A 27,758-nucleotide genomic window follows, 5' to 3' on the forward strand; every position below is an offset into this window, starting at 1 on the left:
TTACCCAACTAATTCTGATTCATCCACCAGATTATAATAGGACAGTTTCACAAGGTTAGTCACATACTCAGATATGTGGACACATACAATTAACATTTTGCATTACAGAGTCTGTGAACATTTTCATTTCATTAAATCATCAGTGGGCCAACATTGCAAATGTAAACAACGGAACAAATGCATCACATCCAAATATCACTTGATTATCTGCAGTGCTGGAGGAATGACACACAGATAAACACACACACAGTGTCAGAGTTTAAAAAAGGACCATTTAAAACAGAAGGAATCTGACCTACTCTATATTCAAACTCCATATTCAATTCATGTTTTCTAATAAAAACATACAAATATATGTTTTAGTATACTTTGTACAATTCAAGTTCATATGGTAAAAACAGGTAATCATTATCAGTCAACAATATAAGACAGCAAGTCCCCTGTGTGTATTCTCTCATGCCATTTCAGCTCCCCCGGCTGGTTGAAACACTTTCCACACTGGGAGCAGTGGTAAGGCTTCTCCCTTGTGTGTATTCTCTCATGCCATTTCAGCTCCCCCGGCTCGTCAAAACCCTTTCCACACTGGGAGCAGTAGTAAGCCTTCTCCCCTGTGTGTATTCTCTCGTGGTAAGCCTTCTCCCCTGTGTGTATTCTCTCGTGTCGATTCAGGTTCCCTAAATCGTTAAAACTCTTTCCACACTGGGAGCAGTGGTAAGGCTTCTCCCCTGTGTGTATTCTCTCGTGTCGTTCCAGGTCCTCTGACCGTTTAAAACACTTTCCACACTGGGAGCAGTGGTAAGGCTTCTCCCCTGTGTGTATTCTCTCGTGTCGATTCAGGTTCCCTAAATCGTTAAAACTCTTTCCACACTGGGAGCAGTGGTAAGGCTTCTCCCCTCTGTGTATTCTCTCATGTTCATTCAGATGACCTTTCTGGTTAAACCGCTTTCCACACTGGGAGCAGTGGTAAGGCTTCTCCCCTGTGTGTATTCTCTCGTGTCGTTCCAGGTCCTCTGACCGTTTAAAACACTTTCCACACTGGGAGCAGTGGTAAGGCTTCTCCCCTGTGTGTATTCTCTCGTGTCGATTCAGGTTCCCTAAATTGTTAAAACTCTTTCCACACTGGGAGCAGTGGTAAGGCTTCTCCCCTCTGTGTATTCTCTCATGCCGTTTCAGCTCCCCTGACTGTTTAAAACACTTTCCACACTGGGAGCAGTGGTAAGGCTTCTCCCCTCTGTGTATTCTCTCATGTTCATTCAGATGACCTTTCCGGTTAAACCGCTTTCCACACTGGGAGCAGTGGTAAGGCTTCTCCCCTCTGTGTATTCTCTCATGTTCATTCAGATAACCTTTCCGGTTAAACCGCTTTCCACACTGGGAGCAGTGGTAAGGCTTCTCCCCTGTGTGTATTCTCTCGTGTCGATTCAGGTTCCCTAAATCGTTAAAACTCTTTCCACACTGGGAGCAGTGGTAAGGCTTCTCCCCTGTGTGTATTCTCTCATGCCGTTTCAGCTCCCCTGACTGTTTAAAACACTTTCCACACTGGGAGCAGTGGTAAGGCTTCTCCCCTCTGTGTATTCTCTCATGTTCATTCAGATTACCTTTCTGGTTAAACCGCTTTCCACACTGGGAGCAGTGGTAAGGCTTCTCCCCTGTGTGTATTCTCTTGTGTTGTTTCAGGTCCCATAATCGGTTCCATCCCTTTCCACAGTGGGAGCACTGGTGTCGTCTTGCTGGTTTGGACATCCCTGGCTCTGGTTCCTCTGAGTCTGGTCTTTCTCCTGCCAAAGACAGTGTGTTTTTAAAAAATAGAGACCTGAATGAAACCTCCACATGATAAACCAACCTTGCTATGAGGGCAAATCCTAATCAGATCCCTCAATAACCTGAGGCCAGTTTTAACAATCTTAGTGTGATTTTAAAATAAATGTAGAGCTTCCTGGTAATTACTGATATGTTTACATTACTTATTTTACTCATCCTGTTTTACCAGTCCGAACACAAAAAACTAAACAGTTCTAGGACACAGACGTCGCTGGATTCCAATTGAGCAGGTGGTTCTAAATATATAACTTTCATAGCTGTTCTAAATATATAACTTTCATAGCTGTATGATACAGAATGCGACCTACACACTTCCTTAACCTGTCTAGGACAGGGGTTCCTCTAGCGCCACTCCTCCCACATTCCACTGAAAAGGCAGAGCGCGAAATTCAAAAAATATATTTTTTTAATATTTAACTTTCACACATTAACAAGTCCAATACAGCTAATGAAAGATAAACATCTTGTGAATCCAGCCAACATGTCCGATTTTTAAAATGTTTTACAGCGAAAACACCACGTATATTTATGTTAGCTCACCACCAAATACAAATGCACAGACATTTTTCAGAGACCAAATTGAAATACCTAAATACTCATCATAAAACATTTATGAAAAATACATGGTGTACAGCAAATTAAAGACAAACATCTTGTGAATCCAGCCAATATTTCCGATTCTTTAAGTGTTTTACAGCGAAAACACAATATAGCATTATATTAGCTTACCACAATAGCCAGAAACACAAGACATTTACCAGCAGCAAAAGCTAGCGATCGTAACAAACCAGCAAAAGATATATAATTTTTGACTAACCTCGACAAGCTTCATCAGATGACAGTCCTATAACATCAGGTTATACAATACACTTATGTTTTGTTCGAAAATGTGCATATTTAGAGCTGAAATCAGTGGTTATACATTGTGCTAACGTAGCATCTTTTTCCCAGAAAGTCCGGATATTTTTAGGACACTCACCTATTCTGACCAAATAACTATTCATAAACGTTACTAAAAAATACATGTTGTATAGGAAATTATAGATACACTAGTTCTTAATGCAATCGCCGTGTTAGAATTCTAAAAATAACTTCATTACGACATCCAGCTTACGTTATGGCGAGAGAGTGCCCAAAATCTGGGCGCAAACTAATAGTACACATGTACGACAGATATATGAAATAGCATCATAAAATGGGTCCTACTTTTGATGATCTTCCATCAGAATGTTGTACAATGGGTCCTTTGTCGGGAACAATCGTTGTTTGGTTTTAGAATGTCCTCTTCTGCAGTCAATTAGCACGGAAAGCTAGCAAAGTGGCGCGAAGCTCTCCTTCGTGAACAAACGCAGACAAAGCAACACGCCTAACGTCCCGAAAAAATTTCAATAATCTAATAAAACTATATTGAAAAAACATACTTTACGATGATATTGTCACATTTATCAAATAAAATCAAAGCCGGAGATATTAGTCGTCTATAACGACAGCTTTTCAGAAGGCAATACCAGGTCCCTTCTCGCGCGCTCCAGAAAACAGGAAACTGGTGTCACGTCATGCCAAGAGCTTTTATTCGACCTCAGATCAAGTTATACACTCCATTTCTTCTCTCACTGCCTGTTGACATCTAGTGGAAGGCGTATGAAGTGCATGTATACTAATATATATCAAGCACATTTATAGGCAAGCCCTAGAACAGAGCCTCGATTTGAGATTTTTCACTTTCTGACAGGAAGTTTGCTGCAAAATGAGTTCTGTTTTACTCACAGATATAATTCAAACGGTTTTAGAAACTTGAGTGTTTTCTATCCAATAGTAATAATAATATGCATATTGTACGAGCAAGAATAGAGTACGAGGCCGTTTAAATTGGGCACGACTTTTCCCCAAAGTGTAAATAGCGCCCTCTATCCTCAACAGGTTAAACATAAAATAAGTAAATAAGTAATTTTGTGTGGAAGTCTAAAACTTGTTTTTACGTCGAAGACACAAAGCACATCAAAAAATTCTCCCCGTTGTCTAAAGTGTTCGACACCTGCTGTTTAAATGGCCCAATTTCTTATTTAGACATTCACAGGTTTTCAACATGTTGACTATCGCTGAAGTCATATATTGAGTAAAGTAAAAAATAAGTTGAAATATTTTTCCTAAAACTGATAGTTACTACAATAAACAAAAATATAATTGCAACATGTAAAGTGTTGGATGTTTCATGAGCTAAAAAAAAAGATTGCAGAATTTTTTACATCCCTGTTGGTTAACATTTATTCTTTGCCAAGATAATTCATCCACCTGACAGGTGTGGCATATCAAGAAGCTGACTGAACAGCATGATCATTACACAGGTGCACCTTGTGCTGGGGACAATAAAAGGCCACTCTAAAATGTGCAGTTTTATCACAACACAATGCCACAGATGTCTCAAGTTTTGAGGGAGTGTGCAATTGGTATGCTGACTGCAGGAATATCCACTGGAGCTGTTACCAGATAATTGAATGTTAAATTCTCTACCAGAAGCCGCCTCCAACGTCGTTTTAGAGAATTTGGCAGTACATCCAACTGGCCTCACAACCACAGACCACATATAACGCCGCCAGCCAAGGACCTCCACATCGTCTGAGACCAGCCACCCGACTTGTATTTCTCTTTGTAATGAAGCCCTTTTGTGGGGAAAACCTCATTCTGATTGGCTGGGCCTGGCTCCGCAATGGGTGGGCGTATGCCCTCCAGGGCCCACCAATGGCTGCGCCCCTGCCCAGTCATGTAAAGTCCATAGATTAGTGCCTAATTTATTTATTTACAATGACTGACTTATATGAACTGTAAATCGTTGAAATTGTTGTTTATATTTTGGTTCAGTATACACACACGTGCATTCGTTAAGTATTCAGACCCCTTCACCTTTTCCAAATGTTGTTATATTTCAGCATTATTCTAAAATTGATTCAATTGTTTTCCCCCCCAATGTAAACAATGGAGCAAATGCATCACATCCAAATATCACTGTACTATCTGTAGTGCTGGAGGAATGACACACCCAGATAAACACACACACAGTCAGAGTTTAAAAAAGGACCATTTAAACACATGGAATCTGATCTACTCTATATTCAAACTGACAGACTCCATATTCACTTCATGTTTTCTCGTAAAAACATACAAATATATGTTTAAGACTACTTTGTACAATTCAATATGGTAAAAACAAGTAAACACATTCTCAGTCAACAATATAAATTGGAGCACTGTGTATGTTCTCTAATGAATTTTAAGTCAATGTGATGTGAAACATGAATTTACACACGAGGAGAAGTAATTATTCTCCCGTGTGGATTCTCACATGACGTTTAAGTGACCGTGATGAGTAATATGTCTTCCCACAGTCTGAGCATTTGCAAGGGTTCTCCCCTGTGTGCAGTCTCATGTGTTCTTTCAGCTTTTCTGAATGGTTAAAACGCTTTCCGCAGTGGGAGCAGCGGTAAGGCTTTTCCCCTGTGTGTATTTGCTTATGAGCGTTCAGCTTTCCTGACTCTCTGAAACTCTTTCCACAATGGGAGCAGTGGTAAGGCTTCTCCCCTGTGTGTATTCGCTCATGAGATTTCATGTTTCCTAACTTGTTAAAACTCTTTCCACACTGGGCGCAATGGTGTGGCTTCGCTCCTGTGTGTATCCTCTCATGTCTTTTCAGGCTTCCTAATTTGGTAAACCTAGTTCCACACTGGGAGCAGTGGTAAGGCAACTCCCCTGTGTGTATTCGCTCATGAGCTTTCAGGCTTCCTAACTGGTTAAAACTCTTTCCACATTGGGAGCAGAGGTGTCGTCTTGCTGGTTTGGACATCTTTGGTTCCTCGAAGTTTGGTTTTCCTCCTGCCAAAGACAGTGTTTATTTAAAGAGAGACCTGAATGAAACCTCTTCATGATAATGCTGCCTTGTATGAGGTGTCATGACCGTACCGATTATCTCTCACCCCCAACTTAGGAGAGATCTAGGGGTATGAAGATGTGGGGGGTTTTTGACCCCTCACACCCATTGTAAATCTTAGGCAACAGACAAAATTCTTTTGTCCTCTCACTATGGAGAACCGGCCTCAGAACATTAAACATGGAATAAATGGACTTTGGAACAATGGTTTCCGTCAGCCACAATGGTGGTAATGACGATAGATGGAATATGAAAATTTATGTCATTTTTGTTTTGTTATTAAAGGTTAAAGGACGACGTCATTATGAAAACATTGTAACTTTAAGAGTTTTCCTAGTATATGCTTGATGTTTATACATTGTACGTTGTGTGGAAAATGTTCAAATCAAAGAGAATGTTTTGGTAAAGATGAAATGTGAAGTTAGTTGTCTAAAATTGGATTTGAGTAAAATCTAGACCTTGCCTCATAACTTGGTAGGCCCAGAGAATTGCCCTAAAGGCGGTTACGCCCACATCTGACCCGAGGGTATAAGACATGTGAGTTAAGAATTAACATATCAGACTAAGTGACCCGAGCTGCAGCAAAGGTCTGAGTAGTCAACGAACCCAAAACACAACACGAGGTTGAAGACAAAGGAATCCTTTTCTTCTCATGCTATGGATGAATAGCTGCATCTAAGCGGGTGAATTCAAGCCGGACCACCCGGTCTCCACCCCCCATCGAATCGTGGTATCTACACTGTTTTCATTCCTACGCCGTGAGCCCTGAGCTACAGGGCTGGCTGTCCTCAGAAGAATACTTTCAGAACAAGGGTGAGGAATCAGACCACTAAGCAAAAAGGACACTGACATCGTGAGGACAACCAGAGAGTTGCACCCGAGAAGTGCGTCATTTCTTGAAGCCTAAACGGCCCACGCGGAGAGACCCACAGCGGAGACCTTCAACACGTAAGTACATCATTATATTCTGACCCATAAGTGCGGCAGTTCGGGGCAAGGTTAGGGTTCAAATAAGCATAGCTGTCAAATGCACCCAAAGGGATATTTCTCTCGTGTACCTTTTCTTTTTCTCTCTTTTAAATCCCCATTTTGGGGTAACACGCGTCAGAGTGTGTTGGCCCGTTGTACTAAGTTCTAATCAACAGCCTAGACTGTGTTTTTGTTTATGCGTATCTTCTATTATCATTTTAGCTTTCTAGTAAATAAATAGTCAACTAAAATTGGTGTGGTACGAACTCATTGGTGGGACTCGGGTTTGTGCAGATTCCTGGATTATGCGACGTTCACAATGAGACTGTAGAGGAAATTGATTAATTAGCGACTGTTGTCAAATCGATATTCTGATATTCTTTGAGGTAATTTGGGAAATAGAAACTCAATAAAACTAATTTTCCCATGGTGCCCAGGTTAATGAGTTAATAATTGTCTGATTCATTTAATTACGCAATTATAAACCGTTAATCATTCGATGAGCAGCAGTCGTCACATTAACTAATACAACGTCACAACATATTGGCACCCCGTGGGAGGCATTGAAGATAAAACTATGGCCGCACTTTTGGGTTAATTCCATACCAATTGTGTAGCAAGATACATATATACCATTAATAGCTATAGGCAGGACTGGTGTGGGAGAAGCGTGTGTGTGTCGTTCCATTTCACCCAGATACTGGTCGGGAGAGAACCACCCCTGTGGTACATCTGACGAATGTCAGTGTGTCAGAGGGTCTACTGAATGCTACGAGCTAGGGCATATGTACCAGCCGATGTAGACATTCTGAGAATAATACTAGTGGACCAACTAGTAGGTCGCTTTCAGGAGTGATCTGACTCGGTCATAAGCAATTCCTAGAGCAGAGGACATATGAGCCAGCCATTACGGAAATTTGAGTAGATATATTCGTTTGACCGAAGCCATTATCTTTCTACCTCTCGCATTTGGTAACGTGAAGAGTTTAAGGGTTGAACGTGAGACGTCACCTAGTAAACCCGTTCCCTTGTTGGGGGGAACTTCCCTTGCGCGGCGAAGTGGAAGGAAAGCTAAGCATTGCGCCAGATCAGCCATTTTTGTTTTCCCCTTTGTTCATAGTGAATTCCCGCGCCGGGCGGGAATCATGTGAGATCTCAGCTTGCGCTATCAGTAACCTCTGGCGAAGAATCGCCAGTCATTTTTCATGAAATAATTCAGGTCACGCTGTAGGATATCAAACCAGTCTCAACTGATTGGATATCATTGTCTCATTCAATTTAATACATACATTAAATTGCTACACTACCTTTCCAGGTTGGTTATTGGAATAATACACACACTAATGTCTTCTAACCAATGAGATGGTTAAACTTTTCCACATTAACTTAGATATAACAACTATTTCAGGTTAATTAAAGCTAATACCTTTAGCATATACAGGGTTGACAAATCATTCAAATTGATTAATAGATTAAATCCGTTTTACCAGTTCAATGGTGTTTAAGGAGACCTTTTAACAGCATTGTGAAATTCCACCTTCACTGATACCTTGGCGATTTTAGCTTGTGTTAATAGAGACCTCCGGTGGTGAAGAATCGGCAATAATTACTTCATAATTCAGGTTACGCTGTATGATATCAAACCAGTCTCAACTGATTGGATATCATTGTCTCATTCAATTTAATACATACATTAAATTGCTACACTACCTTTCCAGGTTGGTTATTGGAATAATACACAAACTAATGTCTTCTAACCAATGAGACATAGTTAAACTTTTCAACGTTAACTTAGCGATAGCAACTCTTTCAGGTGAATTAAAGTTAAAATTCCCAAATAGCCTATACAGGTTAGATTTATCATTAAAACCGATTTAATCAATCAAATCTGTTTTGGCAAGTTCAGTAATAACCAACTCGCATTACTGACTCAGTCTTGATGATTCATTGACATTTACAAACTGAGTTAAATCGTGTTTGCAGCCTCCAACTCAAAAACCCAAATATTACGTAAAGTGAAATAACTGATCATCATAAAACGAGCAATCCATCAGATGTGTTTCCACCCATTCCCCCTCTAATCAGTGGACCTTCACCCACGGAAAGATTGATCACTGACCTCAGCAACGATGCAAATCCTAACTATGCCGAGGGGCTGAAAATGTTAGATAAGCGAGAAAAATGCAGACATTGTGACAGACGCTCTCCAAAATAGACCATCAGGCGGAGGCCTTGTGAAGGTTCTCTCCAGTTTAGCCCTCAACTATGGCCACCAGCAGAGATGGACAGTGCACCAGTACCTCAGTGCCCAGCAGCAGAGATGGACAGTGCACCAGTACCTCAGTGCCCACCAGAGAAGGACAGTGCACCAGTACCTCAGTACCCAACAGAGATGGACAGTGCACCAGTACCTCAGTGCCCACCAGCAGAGATGGATAGTGCACCAGTACCTCAGTGCCCACCAGCAGAGATGGATAGTGCACCAGTACCTCAGTGCCCAGCAGCAGAGATGGACAGTGCACCAGTACCTCAGTGCCCACCAGCAGAGATGGACAGTGCACCAGTACCTCAGTGCCCACCAGCAGAGATGGACAGTGCACCAGTACCTCAGTGCCCAGCAGCAGAGATGGACAGTGCACCAGTACCTCAGTGCCCAGCAGCAGAGATGGACAGTGCACCAGTACCTCAGTGCCCACCAGAGAAGGACAGTGCACCAGTACCTCAGTACCCAACAGAGATGGACAGTGCACCAGTACCTCAGTGCCCACCAGCAGAGATAGACAGTGCACCAGTACCTCAGTGCCCACCAGCAGAGATGGACAGTGCACCAGTACCTCAGTGCCCACCAGCAGAGATGGATAGTGCACCAGTACCTCAGTGCCCAGCAGCAGAGATGGACAGTGCACCAGTACCTCAGTGCCCACCAGCAGTGCCCACCAGCAGAGATGGATAGTGCACCAGTACCTCAGTGCCCAGCAGCAGAGATGGACAGTGCACCAGTACCTCAGTGCCCACCAGCAGAGATGGACAGTGCACCAGTACCTCAGTGCCCACCAGCAGAGATGGACAGTGCACCAGTACCTCAGTGCCCAGCAGAGATGGACAGTGCACCAGTACCTCAGTGCCCAGCAGCAGAGATGGACAGTGCACCAGTACCTCAGTGCCCAGCAGCAGAGATGGACAGTGCACCAGTACCTCAGTGCCCAGCAGCAGAGATGGACAGTGCACCAGTACCTCAGTGCCCAGCAGCAGAGATGGACAGTGCACCAGTACCTCAGTGCCCACCAGCAGAGATGGACAGTGCACCAGTACCTCAGTGCCCACCAGAGATGGACAGTGCACCAGTACCTCAGTGCCCAACAGAGATGGACAGTGCACCAGTACCTCAGTGCCCAACAGAGATGAACAGTGCACCAGTACCCAACAGAGATGGACAGTGCACCAGTACCACAGTGCCCACCAGCAGAGATGAACAGTGCACCAATACCTCAGTGCCCACCAGCAGAGATGGACAGTGCACCAGTACCTCAGTGCCCAACAGAGGCACGAGCAGGAAGCTGGGGAGTTCAAGGCACAGGTGGAGAGAACCAGGGAGCTGGCATCGAAAGCCGAAAAAGATAAGCTACTGCTAGCCGAGGAACTGTGTGTGAGAACAGATAAATTGGAAGATCTGGCTAACACTCAAAGAACGCAAACAAACTCTTGACCAAGTCCGTATCCGAAAGGAACAACTCGTTTTAGCCAAAACTAAATACGATGAAGTCCACGCAAAACTAGATGAATCTGACGAGCTAGCTAGAAACCGGGGCGAGCAACTTGATGCCTTGCAAACGGTTGTGAATGAAACCCCTCAAAGCAATAATGTTCTATTCCAAAAGCTGCAGACCAAAGACGATCAGTTAATGAACACAATGACCAAGTTGGAGGACAAAACAGCAGAACTCATTGAAGTCGCTGATTTAATGAAGGATGAGAAAAACCAGGTGAGAAAGTTGGAAAATGTGACCTCTAAACAAAAGGACATCGCATCACTGGATCTTTCACTCCACACTTGAGACCCCTCCCTGCAAACCATGACAGATAAGTATGAGGCCGAGCGGAGCAAGGGCGACACCTACATGTCTAAAATAAACACCCTCAACTCCCAGATGGAATCTGCGATGAAACAGAACACCACCTTTAGGTATCATCTGTAGGAACTCCAGAACAGTCACGCACTATTGCGGGACAACCAAACCAAGCAACCTGGCTCACATCCGGAGCTCAGAGAACGAGGGAATGTAGACGACAGGAGATTTCAGCCTCTTTCTCTTAGCCATTCGGCCCACAGTGACATGGGGCCTCCTCGCAAACACAACCACAGCTTGACTTTTCCTCTTGGCCTTTCGACCCACAATTACCAACGGGAGGGTCCAGATGCTCCCCGCGCACTCGGCGGGGATCGCCTTGACAAAATCATCAAAAACTTCCGCCTCTTTGACCCCGTTCCAGGAAAGCCAAACAACACTGAGATATTCTTAGCAGACATAGAGGACGCCTTGGTTACCATCGCTTGGTACCACTAATGGATTGGAAAACCAACCAAATCTGGTCACAAATATGTATGCCAACTCCGTTGACTTCACCGCATTCTTCCAAGGCTACCTGTCATACATTGTGCAACGGCGTTTGTTCGACGTCAGCATCTGCCGCAAACCCGGTGAACTTGGTCATGAGTCCGCCATTGGTGACAGATGACAAGGTGAGTTCAACTTGGAACTTAACCGAACATGAGGTTTTCCTGTGTGGCTTGGGTGATTCACCAGCCACATACCGACCTCCTCTGATAGGGGGCGTGTGCCTAAACGGCACTATGGTTGAGGATGCCAGACTGGCAACCTGGTCAGAAAAATCTGCAATCAGTTTGGAAATGTTCAACGAAATTTCGAAAATGGCTAACTGCCATCCCCTTGTGCCGAAAACGTTTAGATTTCCACTGGGAACGACTCCCCAGACGACGCTCACCGCAATAGGGGTGTGTGCGCTATCGATCCGCATTGTAACCAAGGAAGTATCTCACTACCTACTGGTTGTCGCAGACCTCCCACACACAGTCTATGTGGGAGCGGACATTTTGGTAAGATTGGGTGTTAAACTCGATACCATACACCAAGTTCTTTGGTCTTTGGCGCAGCCAAACCAACATGCCTTGTCTTTCGACCCGGTGTGAATGGCATCCGGGCAGACTATTCCTGAAGCTTGCAAGGTGATAACTGAGTCCGCCATGATGATTCCGGCAAGAACCACAGAGGTTTCTGTAAGACTGAACCTGGCGCCCGGATACCGGGTGGAAGGCACCACTGCGTTCTTCCAACCCTCTCCGCAACTATTCGACTTGGGGCTAACTATCAATGGCAACCCGCTGTTGGAACTGACCACTAGATCCACTTACCCCCGGTACAAAATCTGACTCAAGCGGATATTTCCATTCCTCGGCACACTCAGCTAGGAACATTGATCGATTACTCCTTCCATGATTTTGAACTGGTTGTTCCCATGATTGGGCCTCTTCCATCCTCCCTAGACCTAGATGGCGAGGGAGGTACGCTGTTTACTTGTCTGTCAAAGGCATTCGCAGTAACCCCCATATTGCCACTTGACAACACATCAACGTTCAGGCTGGATGTCGATTCTGACATCTGTTCTAAAACCAACCGGTAAATGGTGTCTTACCGTTGACTATAGACAACTCAACAAACTGGTTCCGTTGTCTCGTTGGCCAATGACACAGCTCAACCAAGAGTTGCCAAAGGTGGCAAATGCCAAGAACTTCTCCACCGTAGACGTGGCAAACGGTTTCTGGACCATGACTGTCAACCCTCGTGACCAACACAAGTTGGCTTTCTCTTTCTCGAACAAGCTCTTCACGTTAAATCGTTGCCCGCTCGGGTATGTGAACTCCCCCTCAGAGTTCAACATCTTTCTGCACAAGGTAATGCCAGACGCAGCCTCTAGGGGGACGATAATCTATGTGGGCGACGTTCTCATGAGAAGTGAGACTTTGTCACATCACCTCAACGAAATGTTCTCACCCAACTCAGGTGAATTTTGGCCCATTCCTCCTGACAGAGCTGGTGTAACTGAGTCAGGTTTGTAAGCCTCCTTGCTCGCACATGCTTTTTCAGTTCTGCCCACAAATTTTCTATGGGATTGAGGTCAGGGCTTTGTGATGGCTACTCCAATACCTTGACTTTGTTGTCCTTTTCTCCAAAAAGTACAATCTTGGTCCCTACGTGCAGTTGCAAACCGTAGTCTGTCTTTTTTATGGCGGTTTTGTTCCTTGCGGAGCGGCCTTTCAGGTTATGTCGATATAGGACTTGTTTTACTGTGGATATAGATACTTTTGTACCCGTTTCCTCCAGCATCTTCACAAGGTCCTTTGCTGTTGTTCTGGGAATGATTTTCACTTTTCGCACCAAAGTACGTTCATCTCTAGGAGACTGAAAACGCTTCTCCTTCCAGAGCAATATGACAGCTGCGTGGTCCCATGGTGTTTATACTTGCGTACTATTATTTGTACAGATAAACGTGGTACCTTCAGGCGTTTGGAAATTGCTCCCAAGGATGAACCAGACTTGGCTGATTTCTTTTGATTTTCTCCTGGTGTCAAGTTTGAAGGTAGGTCTTGAAATACATCCACAGGTACACCTCCAATTGACACAAATTATGTCAATTAGCCTATCAGAAGCTTCTAAAGCCATGACATCATTTTTAGGGAATTTTCCAAGCCGTTTAAATCTCTAGCCACTTTAATAATCTAAAACTGATTAAAATGTATTTTTACCTCATTAAAATGTACAAACTACACCCCGTAATGACAAAGCAAAAACAGGAATTTTGATTTTGATTTTTACAAATGTATTAAAAAACTTACATTTCACATTTACACAAGCATTCAGACCCTTTACTAAGTACTTTGTTGAAACACCTTTGGCAGCATTGAGGCTTCTTGGGTATGACCCTACAAGCTTGGCACACCTGTATTTGGGGAGTTTCTCTCATTCTCTGCAGATCCTCTCAAGCTCTGTCAGGATGGATGGTGAGCATTGCTGCACAGCTATTTTCAGGTCTCTCCAGAGATGTTCGATCAGGTTCAAGTCCGGGCTCTGGTTGGGCCACTCAAGGACATTCAGAGACTTGTTCCGAAGCCACTTCTGCGTTGTCTTGGCTGTTGGCTTAGGGTCGTTGTCCCGTTGGAAGGTGAACCTTTGCCCCAGTCTGAGGTCCTGAGTGCTTTGGAGCAGGTTTTCATCAAGGATCTCTCTGTACCTTGCCCCGTTCATCTTTCCCTCGATCCTGACCAGTCTCCCAGTCCCTGCTGCTGAAAAACATCCCCACAGCATGATGCTGCCATCACCATGCTTCACTGTAGGGATGATGCCAGGTTTCCTCCAGACGTGACGCTTGGAATTCAGGTCAAAGAGATCAATCTTCGTTTCATCAGACCAGAGAATCTTGTTTCTCATGGTCTGAGAGTCCTTAAGGTGCCTTTTGGCAAACTCCAAGTGGGCTGTCAGGTGCCTTATTCTGAGGAGTGGCTTCCATCTGGCCACTCTACCATAAAGGCCTGATTGTTGGAGTGCGCCAGAGTTGGTTGTCCTTCTGGAAGGTTCTCCTATCTCCACTGAGGAACTCTGGAGCTCTGTCAGTGACCAACGGGTTCTTGGTCACCTCCCTAACCAAGGCCCTTCTGCACCGATTGTTCAGTTTGGCCAGGCAGCCAGCTTTTGGAAGAGTCTTGGTGGTTCCAAACTTCTTCCTTTTAAGAATGATCAAGGACCTTGTGTTTTTTGGGACCTTCAATGCAGCAGAAATGTTTTGGTACACTTCCCCCGATCTGTGCTGTCACTCAATCCTCTCTCAAGGACAATTCCTTCGACCTCAGGGCTTGGTTTTTGCTCTGACATGCACTGTCAACTGTGGGACCTTATAAAGACAGGTGTGTCCATTCCAAATCATGTCCAATCAATTGAATTTACCACAGGTGGACTCCAATCAAGTCGTAGAAACATCTCAAAGATGATCAGTAGAAACAGGATGCTCCATTCCGAGTCTCATAGCAAAGGGTTTGAATACTTATGTAAATAAGATATGTATTTTTTTACATTTGCAAAAATGTCTAAAAACCTGTTTTTGCTTTGTGGTTAACTTTCTTGGGATAGGAGGCAGCATTATCACTTATGGATGAATAGCGTACCCAGAGTGAACTGCCTCCCACTCTGTCCCAGATGCTAATATATGCATATTATTATTACTATTGGATAGAAAACACTCTGACGTTTCTAAAACTTTTTGAATGATGTCTGTGAGTATAACAGAACTCATATGGCAGGTGAAATCCTGAGAAAAATCCAACCCGGAAGTGGGATATCTGAGGTCGATTTTCAACTCAGTCCCTATTGAATGCACAGTAGGATATGGATCTGTTTGCACTTCCTCCGGCTTCCACTAGATGTCATCCCTCTTTAGAAACTTGAATGGGGCTTCTACTGTGTTGTGGGGCTGAATAAGAGGGGAATGAGTCAGGTTACTGGTAGAGAGCCATTTCCTGGTCATGCGCATTTCACATGATAGCGACCTGTGCTTCTCTACACAGAAAGGAATTCTCAGGTTGGAACGTTATTGAATATTTATGATAACAACATCCTAAAGATTGATTCTATACTTAGTTTGACAAGTTTCTTCGGCCTGTAATATAACTTTTTGAAGTTTTCGTCCGACGTTTGCCTGGACCTGCACGAGCGTTTGGATATGTGTACTAAACGTGCTAACAAAAGTAGCTACTTGGACATAAATAATGGACATTATCGAACAAAACAACAATTTATTGTGGAACTAGGATTCCTGGGAGTGCATTCTGATGAAGATCATCAAAGGTAAGGGAATATTTATAGTGTAATTTCTGATTTCTGTTGACTCCAACATGGCAGAGAATTTTTTTTTCTGAGCGCCGTCTCAGATTATTGCATGGTGTGCTTTTTCCGTAAAGTTTTTTTGAAATCTGACACAGCGTTTGCATTAAGAACAAGTGTATCTTTAATTCTATGTAAAACATGTATCTTTCAACAAAGTTTATGATGAGTATTTCTGTTATTTGATGTGGCTCTGCAATTTCTCTGGATATTTTGGAGGCATTTCTGAACATGGCGCCAATGTAAACTGAGATTTTTGGATATAAATATGCACATTATCGAACAAAACATACATGTATTGTGTAACATGATGTCCTATGAGTGTCATCTGATGTAGATCATCAAAGGTTAGTGATTAATTTTATCTATATTTCTGCTTTTTGTGACTCCTGTCTTTGGCTGGAAAAATGGCTGTGTTTTTTTGACTTGGTGGTGATCTAACATAATCATATGTTGTGCTTTCGCTGTAAAGCATTTTTGAAATCAGACACGATGGGTAGATTAACAAGATGTTTATCTTTCATTTGCTGTATTGGACTTGTTAATGTGTGAAAGTTACATATTTCTAAAAAATATTTTTGAATTTCCCGCGGAATGTTGTCGAGGGGTTCCGCTAGCGGAACGCATGTCATAGACAGGTTTAAGGGGTATTTGTGTGTAGATTGAATCAGGCTGTAACGTAACAAAATATGGAAAAGTCAAGGAGTCTGAATACTTTCCAAAGGCACTGTATATAGCCATGTTATGAAGTATGAAAAGGCTTGTTCAGTCACATGTCATGAATTCACTATGACATCATCATATTTATATACATTTTATGGGTTTAAAAGTTTTTTTTTTTCTCAGACATAAATAAACAATTCCAGGTGAAAGCCAAAGGCCATAGTTGTAATAAAATAACAAATTAACTGGCAAAGCAGCAGAGCGAGGCCCACATCCAGCAACGTCATAAGTCACGTTTTGCAGCTGTTTCAGTACAGCACTACAGGGAGAGAGAAAACTCCACTGGACTAGTTTCAATGTATGGAATCACTTCAGAGTTTCTGGATTTTGGGTAAACTTCTCCTTTAACCTCACTAGGGTAGGGGGCAGCATTCGGAATTTTGGATGAAAAGCGTGCCCAAAGTAATCTGCCTGCTACTCAGGCCCAGAAGCTAGGATATGCAAATTAGTAGATTTGGATAGAAACCACTCTGAAGTTTCTAAAACTGTTAAAATAATGTCTGTGAGTAACAGAACTGAAATGGCAGGTGAAAACCTGAGGAAAATCCACCCAGGAAATGCTTTTATTTTGAAATGCCTGTTTTTCCATTGAAAGCCTATCCACCATACAAAGACTTATGACGCAGGTCACTATCTCTATTGTAGAAAAAAGCTGCCGTGAGCAAGGCAGTTAACCTGCAACAACTGCTCCCCGGGCACCGATAACGTGGACGTCGATTAAGGCCACTCTGATTCAGAGGGGTTGGGTTCAATGCGGAAGACACATTTAGGGTGAATGGATTCAGTTGTGACTGACTAGATATCCCCTTTCCTTTCCCATCCCAGTCCTCCTTTAAGACTCCATAATGTTTCATCATTAGATGCTACAGTCCTCCTTTAAGACTCCATAATGTTTCATCATTAGATGCTACAGTCCTCCTTTAAGATAGATCTTTGATGAAAACCTGCTCCAGAGCAGAACCTGCTGCTTGAACAGAGTTCTGAGTATAGGGTCTGAATACTTAAGTAAATGTAATATTTCAGTTTTGTATTTTTTGATAAATTAGCAAAATTATCAAACAAAAATGTTTGGTATTGTGTTTTTAGAAAAAGGCTGTAATGTAACAAAATGTGGAAAAAGTCAAGGGGTCTGAATACTTTCAGGAGGCACTGTACTCTCCGATAGCAACGGCCAATAGCAGACCACTTCCTATATCAGGGACATAGTCGCTCCCGTCTTCCATGTGTGAAAGGTAACCTGGTGAATATCATAGAATCAGGGTTCTGTTAGGTAACCTGGTGAATATCATAGAATCAGGGTTCTGTTAGGTAACCTGGTGAATATCATAGAATCAGGGTTCTGTTAGGTAACCTGGTGAATATCATAGAATCAGGGTTCTGTTAGGTAACCTGGTGAATATCATAGAATCAGGGTTCTGTTAGGTAACCTGGTGAATATCATAGAATCAGGGTTCTGTTAGGTAACCTGGTGAATATCATAGAATCAGGGTTCTGTTAGGTAACCTGGTGAATATCATAGAATCAGGGTTCTGTTAGGTAACCTGGTGAATATCATAGAATCAGGGTTCCGTAAGGGAACCTTCAGTTCTATTTCAGTGACTCGTTAGTCTCTCACTTTGGGGATATAGTCAACTACTACAGAGCTCATATACTCTCTGATGCCAAGTCTAGACAGGATCATCCCTCAGAGGTCCCCACTCTACTCACCGTATGTGTAGTGATGTCCAGTCAGTAGAACCTCATGAAGGTACATCACCACAACATGCTGCATTACAGATCTCTTGAACAGAGATGCCTTTGAACCATGCCTATGTTGTAGCCATACCTCTGGTGGATTGAGCCATCAAGCCCTCCGGAGGAGTCAGATCCTTGCTACTATAGAACCCCATGAAGGTATGGGGGTGTAACTCATTATACGGATATAATGGCTAAAGTAAAGCAGTTTTAAATAAATCTAATTTCTACTCTTTCCAGTGGCTCCAACAGCGGCAATAACCTCAAGCAAAACATAAAAATCCCAGGATGGGACTAGCTGTTTGGATACTGGGCGTAGGTGACCCTTCATAAAACAACAGATCAGGGGGTGTTCCACTGTATAGTTGTTGCAGCCTAAATGGCAGCCAAATATACATTTATAGTTGAAAAGGTTTTCCTTCGTCAGAAAGCAGAGTAGCTCTGAAACAGAGCAAACAAAGGGCCTGTTCTGTTATAATCTCCACCCGGCACAGCCAGAAGAGGACTGGCCACCCCTCATAGCCTGGTTCCTCTCTAGGTTTCTTCCTAGGTTTTGGCCTTTCTAGGGAGTTTTTCCTAGCCACCGTGCTTCTACACCTGCATTGCTTGCTGTTTGGGGTTTTAGGCTGGGTTTCTGTACAGCACTTTGAGATATCAGCTGATGTACGAAGGGCTATATAAATACATTTGATTTGATTTGACTGATTTGTTTCTGATCTCACCATCTGTTAAATACACACCCCTTATTGTGCTATAGTGAGTGTGTGGCTCTAGCACTCTGAATAGAGTTTATTCTCAAGGAGAGCGGTCACGTGTGTTGAGAAGCAGAGGATCACTGGTTTGAGCCTGGTATGGGGACAGTGGAGGAATTGCAACTGTTAGCAGCACACTGGCATCAGTTAAACATGAAATGAATAAAGTTAGTCATTTCCAAATGAACCATGTTCTTTAAGGTCAATATGTTGGAGTTCAGGCTTTACTTGACCTGTTAAAGTAGGAAATGAAATGAACTTTGTCCATCACAGAGACGGAAGTCAAGACAAAAACAGGAGCTTGTTTTAAAATATATATTGGCCATGTTTAACAAGTTGTGTTGATCAGATGTTAATGAAGCAATACAGACCACATTGAAGTGTCTGGAGTTTAGTTTGTGTGTTCTAGAGTCTTGTAAAGAAAGGGGGGGTTGACTGGGACAGACAATGTAACATCCATAAAGATTTGAAAAAATGTTTTTGTAAAACATGCACCTGACATCAGATCATCTTGAAACTTTCTCTCTAAAGCTAACTTCCATCAAGGTTTTATATGGTCTATTGGTTTCTCTCTTTTCATTGGCAGAATCCTTTTTCAGTGTTATGATATTCATAACATCCATATCCACCAGTCTATCTTCCTGTCAACTAACAGAACTCTGCTGGTTGTCCTGGTAACAGATACCAGTGGGCAGATCTATTGTATTTGTTCAAACTAAACTACAGCACTTACTTTGATGAGTCAAATCTGATCCTTTCTTCTCTTCTCCTCCTCTCATAGTTCCACTCAGCCCCGTTGTTTTCCTGCAGTCCACCAGCAGCACAGACAACCTCTTCATACCCAGCAGTAAGGTGCTACCGGGAGAGGCACGAAACGGGGACTCCGGGAGGGAGGAAGGGCTAGCGTTGTCCTGGTAACCATAAAGAGGGGACACAGACACATATCATTATGGATGCTTATGTCACCGCTGTCATGAAGTGCTTTACAGAAACCCAGCCCAGACCCTGATAGAGCAAGATGTATGCTAGACCAGACCAAGCTGTACCATCTGGTGTTCTGATCTGGAGAGACTCTTCTCTGCCTCGTCAGCATCAGGATGTTGTTGATGCTCCCCAGAGGATCCACAATAGTCATGTCTCTCTCCTGTGTGAATGAGAACATCAAACAGATAGTGAACTTACGACCGTCTATTACAATCACAAAGGGTCTTACAAGAGGCATTAATCTCTCTAAACAGCCTAAAATGCAAATGTTAAAGGGTCGTTCCACTAAATGGGTGCCTGTTGCATCCCTTTGATATTTTAAGTACAAATTATGCTCCAATATTGCATTTTAAAAGCCTGTTATACTAGATTAGATGCATTTTTAATGTAGACCACATGGATAATTTAATACATCTAATTTAAAAGACCCCAAAATATATGTACCAAAGGCAGATTGACCCTTTAACAATTCCTACAGTACTGAACAACATATTCAAGTGTAGAACTTCAGTAGAATGCCCTTTAAAACCACACATTAGTTCAACAACTGCATAGTGTGTGACTCTGTTTAAGACAGTACTCACTGGTGTTAATCTGATATTCTGTCTCCTCCTCTTTCACTCCCAAGACGTCTTCCTTCTTCACCTCTACTGAGATAGCATCCTCTTCCTCTCTAAAAGGTTCTTCCTCTGTTTCCTCTATAACATCCTCTTCTTCTTTCACGACAATGTTCAGCCTCAGAGCTTCTTTCTGCATACAGCAGACCTCTTCTTTAACGGGGGATGAGTAGTTGAGTGAGCTCATGGTCTGGGATGTTAAAATTAGCGACTAGCCTAGCGCTAGGCTCAGTATCAATGTTTAACAACTTTGCAAATTGAACAAGCAAAATAGGTTAAAGTTAACCAGTTGATACGTCAACAGAAAAGTTTTTACAACACTGAGATTAGCTAATGTACATTAATATGGTCTAAAGCGTCAATCTTTCAGTGTTATGTTGGCTAGCAAGCTACCAAGGCGGTAGAAAGAGTAGCCGTGTTGTTGTTCCTGAAGAAGTGTCCGGTCCAGTAAATTACACGTCACGCAAGAAGCATCACCTGAAAGACGCATATCGCCATCTGCTGGCTGGAGTGGGTAACGCAGTTTGGAAACAATAGTTACTACACTTTCTGTATTGGAAAAAAACGTCATAATAATTTAACAATGAGCTGATATATTGTAAATGATGAATACATACTTCTATGAATAGGTAGTGTTTTAATAAACATTTGCTCTGTTAATTTTTCACATTCGTTTTTATCTAGATGTGACGGTACTATTTCCTTAAAGCTACGCTCTTTAAGACACAAATCATCCTGTAAGGCATTTTAGGCCTTGAGACAAATGAGACATGGATTGTGTATGTATGCCATTCAGAGGGTGAATGTGGAAGACAAAATAGTTAAGAGCCTTTGAACAGGGTATGGTAGTAGGTCCCAGGCACCGGTTTGTGTCAAGAACTGCAACGCTGCTGGGGTTTTACAGCTCAACGGTTTCCCATGTGTACCAAGAATCATCCAACACCCAAACAGTGCCGTTTAAGATGAGGCAGAACTATTTGTTTTTTCATGAGCTTGGCCTTATTTCTATGACAGCATATTGGATGACTGTCATTCATATTCCGTTCACCCTGTTCAATGTAACAGCAATAGGTTTCGGCTACTACATGATACTAGAATTTTCCCTATACCCATCATGAGATTGCTACAACCTAGCCTATGAATGAAAGTTTAGAATGTAGGTGCACACAGGTGGAGATACGTTTTTTAGGTGACAGACAGTAACACATGGACAGACAGTCGTGAAGACATCACTAACTAATTATCATGGTCCAAACACACCAAGACAGTCGTGAAGAGGGCACGACAACAAGTTTTCCACCTCGGGAGACTGAAAAGATTTGGCATGGGTCCCCAGATCCTCAAAAAGTTCTACAGCTGCACCATCGAGAGCATCCTGACCGGTTGCATCACCGCCTGGTATGGCAACTGCTCGGCATCTGACCGTAATGCAAACCCAAAAATTGTCAGTCACCCAAGTCATAGACTGTTTTCTCTGCTCCCACACGTCAAGCGGTACCGGAGCACCAAGTCTAGAACCAAAAGGCTTCTTAACAGCTTCTACCCCCAAGCCATAAGACTGCTAAACAATTAATCAAATGGCCAACCGGACTATTTACATTGACCCCACCTCCATTTGTTTTGTACACTGCTGCTACTTGCTGTTTATTATCTATGAAATGTCACTTCACCCCTACCTACATGTACAAATTACCTCGACTAACCTGTACCCCCGCACATTGACTCGGTACCAGTACCCCCTGTATATAGCCTTGTTATTGTTATTTTATTGTGTTACTTTTTATTATTTTTTACTTTTGGTCATTTGCTCATTTTCTTAACTCTTCTTGAACTGTACTGTTAGTTAAGGGCTTGTAAGTAAGCAATTCACTGTAAGGTCTACACTTGTTGTATTCGGCGCATTTGACAAATAAAGTTTGATTTTATTTGACAAATTCAGGTATGTTTATCCCGTTTTTTTCTGTTTAAGAAACGTTTGTCTCTAGAGAGTTGAAAACAGCAGGTCTGGGACAGGTAGCACCTCCGGTGAACAGGTCAGGGTTCCATAGCCGCAGGCAGAACAGTTGAAACTGGAGCAGCAGCACGGCCAGCTGGACTGGGGACAGCAAGGAGTCATCATGCCAGGTAGTCCTGAGGCATGGTCCTAGGGCTCAGGTCCTCCGAGAGAGAGAAAGAAAGAAAGAAAGAGAGAAAGAGAGAGCATACTTAAATTCACACAGGACACCGGATAAGACAGGAGAAATACTCCAGATATAACAGACTGACCCCAGCCCCCCGACACATAAACTACTGCAGCATAAATACTGAAGGCTGAGACAGTATGGGTCAGGAGACACTGTGGCCCCATCCGATGATACCCCCGGACAGGGCCAAACAGGAAGGATATAACCCCACCCACTTTGCCAAAGCACAGCCCCCACACCACTAGAGGGATATCTTCAACCACCAACTTACCATCCTGAGACAAGGCCGAGTATAGCCCACAAAGATCTTCGCCATGGCACATCCCAATGGGGGGTGCCAACCCATGAATACGGCTGCACAGTATTGTCTCTTCTCGATGACGGTTATGATATCGTTTAGTACCTTGAGCGGGGTTGAGGTGCACCCATGACCAGCTCGGAAAACCACATTGCACAGCGGAGAAGGTTCATGCTGAAAGAGCTCTGATAGGTTGGAGGATGTCCTCCGGAAGTTGTCATAATTACTGTTTAAGTCTATGGAAGCCTTGAGAACCATGAGCCTCCTAGGTTTGTATTGAAGTCAATGACCCAGAGGAGGATGCAAAATAGTATGTTTTATTCAATTATTTGGTGATGTGATTATATTTAGTATAGTTTTATCCAAAAATGATTTTATTTGAATGTTTTACCAATTTATTTTCTTCTGAAACTCACTGAAAATCCCTTCCCACAATTATGTAAAGTTGGCTCGATGTCCTTTGGGTGCAGTGGAGGCTTCTCAGAGGAGGAAGGGGAAGACCATCCTTCTCTGAGCAGCCTCCACTGCACCCAAAGGACATCCAGCCAACCTGACACAATTGTGGGAAGCATTGGAGTCAACATGGAGTCAGCATCCCTGTGGAAGGCTTTGGACACTTTGAAGAGTTCATTGAGGCTCTTCTGAGGGAAAAGGAAGAGGTTCCTAGTCCATATTAGGACGTTTATGTCGCTCCAAATGTTTGGTATGATCAGTGTATATATATATATAAAGAAAATATTGCATGACCAAAAGCACAATTCTATTTTTGTAAAAATGAGACAAGAGTACGAGCATATGTGTGTTCTCTCATGAACTTTAAGTAGCCTGTATTTGATGTGATATACTCCTTTCGAGACAGGATTGTGTCACGGCACAGATCTGGGGAAGTGTACCAAAACATTTCTGCAGCATTGAAGGTCCCCATCGTCTTAAAAGGAAGAAGTTTGAAACCACCAAAACCCTTCCTACTGCTGGCTGCCCGGCCAAACTGAACAATCGGGGGAGAAGGGCCTTGGTCAGGGAGGTGACCAAGAACCCAATGGTCACTCTGACAGAGCTCCTCTGTGGAGATGGGAGAACCTTCCAGAAGGACAACCATCTCTGCATCACTCCACCAAGCAGGACGTTATGGTAGAGTTGCCAGACGGAAGCCACTCCTCAGTAAAAGGCACATGAAAGCCAGCTTGGAGTTTGCCAAAAGGCACCTAAAGGACTATCAGACCATGAGTAACAAAATTCTCTGGTCTGATGAATGCCAAGGGAGGAAACCTGGCACCATTCCTACGGTGAAGCATGGGTTTGGCAGCATCATGCTGTGGGGATGTTTTTCAGCGGCAGGGACTGGGAGACTCGTCAGGATCGAGGGAAAGATGAACGGAGCAAAATACAGAGAGATAATTTTAGAAAACTTGCTCCAGAGCACTCAGGACCTCAGACTGGGGCAAAGGTTAACCTTCCAATAGGACAACGACCCTACGCACAAAGCCAAGACAATGCAGGAGTGGCTTTGGGAGATATCTCTGAATGTCCTTGAGGGGCCCAGCCAGAGCCCGGATTTGAACCCGATTTAACATCTCTGGAGAGACCTGAAAATAGCTTTTTAGTGACACTCCCCATCCAACCTGACAGAGTTTGAGAGGATCTGCAGAGAAGAATGGGAGAAACATGAGGATCCTGCTGCTGGTGTCCTCAAGGGCAAATTGACAGATTTTTCACCTAGTTGTCTTTGGGATTCAAACCAGAGATCTTTCGGTTACTGGCCCAACACTAGTAACCGCTAGACTACCTGCAGCAGGAGCCCCATGTTGACAGGAGAGCCCACCTTTATTTTTCCCTCATTATGAACATTCATATTGGTCAACAGTCAACCTATTGTGTGTATTGAACATTCATATTGGACTGTAGCAGCTAGCTAACTGGCTACTGATCAACCTATTGTGTGTATTGAACATTCATATTGGACTGAAGCAGCTAGCTATCTGGCTACCGATCAACCTATTGTGTGTATTGAACATTCATATTGGACTGAAGCAGCTAGCTATCTGGCTACCGATCAACCTATTGTGTGTATTGAACATTCATATTGGACTGTAGCAGCTAGCTAACTGGCTACCGATCAACCTATTGTGTGTATTGAACATTCATATTGGACAGCCTTACCTGTATAGTAGCACCAACACCCATCAGCCCAATCTCTTCTTGACGTCAAAGCTGCAGTGTATTGTTGGTATAGTTTTTGATGAATAATAATTCAAATTGTGAAAATAGAAGTGTACAATTTATATATATATATTTAATCAACTTTAAGATACTGTTTGCCTCTATGCAGATGTAGAAGCTGAATAGGAATATACATTATCAATAAATAGTTGATTGTTCTTTTTTCACATCATACTAAGAATACTGAGCCACAACCTGTAAATGTGACCATACTATTTATTTCAAGCCACATTAAGATGTCACCATACTATTCCTTTAAAGCCCCTCTGTCAGATATAAATCATCAGAGTGGGAAACCAACTGACATGGAAACAATGGAGCAAATGGATCACTATCAGAGTGTATTATGACATCAGATAGAACTACTCAGACATTCTAAATATCACTTGACTATCAGAGGGGTGTATTATGACATCAGATAGAACTACTCAGACTTTCCAAATCAGGCTTCATCCATATCATGAAGGTGGACATTGATCCAACCATTTCAAAAGTAATGACCGGGCTGACGGAAACAGGATATACCTGTACACTTTTATTAATGCAGATAGACAATTTGTTAGTTTGTTTGACATGGTGGGGTCTTTTTGTGTCAGTAAAAATGTATGACCAAGAAATGGCGGTGGAAACTCATTTATCCACAAATATTTATATACTAAGCATCACATCTGTTTTAACTTGGAGTCACGTGATGATATGTTGTGTGGTCCTCCTTCTACGACTTGGGAAACCATGCAGTTTATTAGGCTACAGACAAAATAAGTTATGAACTTCACAGGGTGGTGAAACTGCATGTGATGAGCTTGATGCTCCTTTCCAATACATTTTGAGGGTCTTATTCTGGTGACATGATGATTGATGCTTGGCTGCCATTTGACAAATAAAATAATATCTCTCTCATCCATAATAATCTCATCATGTAGGTAGCCTACCAGCACTGTATATGTGAGCTGCTGACTACAGTGCACGGGACAAGAGCACGTTTTCTATTTTACACAAGTTTTAAAACCATCAGGGGAGTTGAAAATGTGATGGAAACCAATTTAACTTGTATTTTTCATTCGGTACATGGGAATTTAACAGCAAACGTTATTCTTCTTGTGCACTACGTCATAACGCAAAGCCTTTTATCCGCAATAAGTCTGTTTGATGCAAACATTTCTGATGGGAAAATGTGTATACCGTTTTCTGCAGATTTGAGAATATTCACATGGAAATCTGGCGCAAATTGCATGGATTTAGCAACGAAAGTGGATATTGATCCAACACCTGCCACGTATTCAAACCAGCCCACTGGGCACAGACGTCAGTTCAACATCTAGTTTCTATTTACATTTCTTTGATTCGTCAACTAAAGTGAATTCAACATGAAATCAACACAAAATGTCACCTGCCATTGGATTTAGGTTGCCAGTTCGTGAAAAATTTAAAATACCTGATGTTCTTTTTCAAAATCCAATCAGTTTTCCACATTAATCAAACATCATCACATGGATTTGTTTTGTTGAAATGACGTGGAAACAAAGTTTATTCAACCAGTGGGAGGTTTGTAAATGACCCCAGCAAAAGAAAACAAAGAACTCGTCATTGAGACAATGATAAACAGCAATCCGTGGGAGAGTTGAGGTGGATATTATAAAATAAGGATCTGCTGGTGTCCAAGTCAAACCAAGATTCTTTATTTCTGAGCTCAGAGAGAATAACAGTTACACAGCGCAGTGTAGACAGTCTGAATTCCTGAAGCATTGGGTGATGAGCACATATCTTTATAGTTTCCTGTTCCTGGGAGGGACTTTATTCATACAAGGACGCAGGTGCAGCTGGTTTGCAACGCAGGATGATACTCCCAGGAACAGGAGATTATAATAGGTCAGTTTCACAAGGTTAGTCTGTGGTGGTTAATTTCTGTATTACCAAATGAGGAGAGACAAAGTTCACACACCAATCAGAGTTATACTTAAACTACATCTTTAATAATAAGATCTTTGCAATGACTTTCAACAATTCACTATTTCTAATGAACCGTTGAGAGTGGCAACACAATGGCTACTGAGATCTTTTATAGCAAAGATCCACCCCCTAGTCGACATAAACCACAGATATTAGGAACAGTTTACAAAGTGAGACTTTATAATGAGAAAGGAGTATCCTGTAGCCAGATAGCGTTCGCTATAATTTATCATTCAGTTTGGTCCCTAAGACGAGGTTCTAATCTCTTTCCTGGTACTTCATAGCACAAAAACACCAACTCATCCAATGGCATAACTCAATTGTCAACTCTAGATACTCCCATCTCAAGTAAAACCCCTTCTTGACCCCACTCCTGGACAAGCTCACTGAGGGGAGTGAGCCTCTAGGTCATACACTATCCCAGGATAAGTGCAACATCAGAGAGGACATACAATGGTTCCAGACACTGCCATACACCTCTCCCAATGCCAAAGGAGGGAGTGACTTGCGCACAGACATTGTGGAAACCAGTAATTGGTTCCCCATTAATCACACCATCTCTTCACATAGTTTAACAGATACATTCACATATGAAGACAATGTTCCCTCCTGTCCTCTTCCCTTCCTGATAGTC

The 27,758-nt window shown here is 42.7% G+C and overlaps 1 protein-coding gene across 1 annotated transcript in view; it reads right to left on the minus strand.

The window, feature by feature from the left end:
• The window catches only part of LOC120023442, a gene marked incomplete at both ends in the record, with an annotated part of 359,115 nt that overhangs the window by 252,291 nt on the left and 79,066 nt on the right, over positions 1 to 27,758 (minus strand). Inside the window, 3 exon segments of the mRNA XM_038967467.1 lie at positions 634 to 1,667; positions 5,332 to 5,510; positions 21,556 to 21,564. Of these exon segments, the coding sequence (XP_038823395.1) occupies positions 634 to 1,667; positions 5,332 to 5,510; positions 21,556 to 21,564 (1,222 nt within the window).

Source organism: Salvelinus namaycush, chromosome 2 (genome assembly GCF_016432855.1).
Source record: "Salvelinus namaycush isolate Seneca chromosome 2, SaNama_1.0, whole genome shotgun sequence".
NCBI lineage: Eukaryota > Metazoa > Chordata > Actinopteri > Salmoniformes > Salmonidae > Salvelinus > Salvelinus namaycush.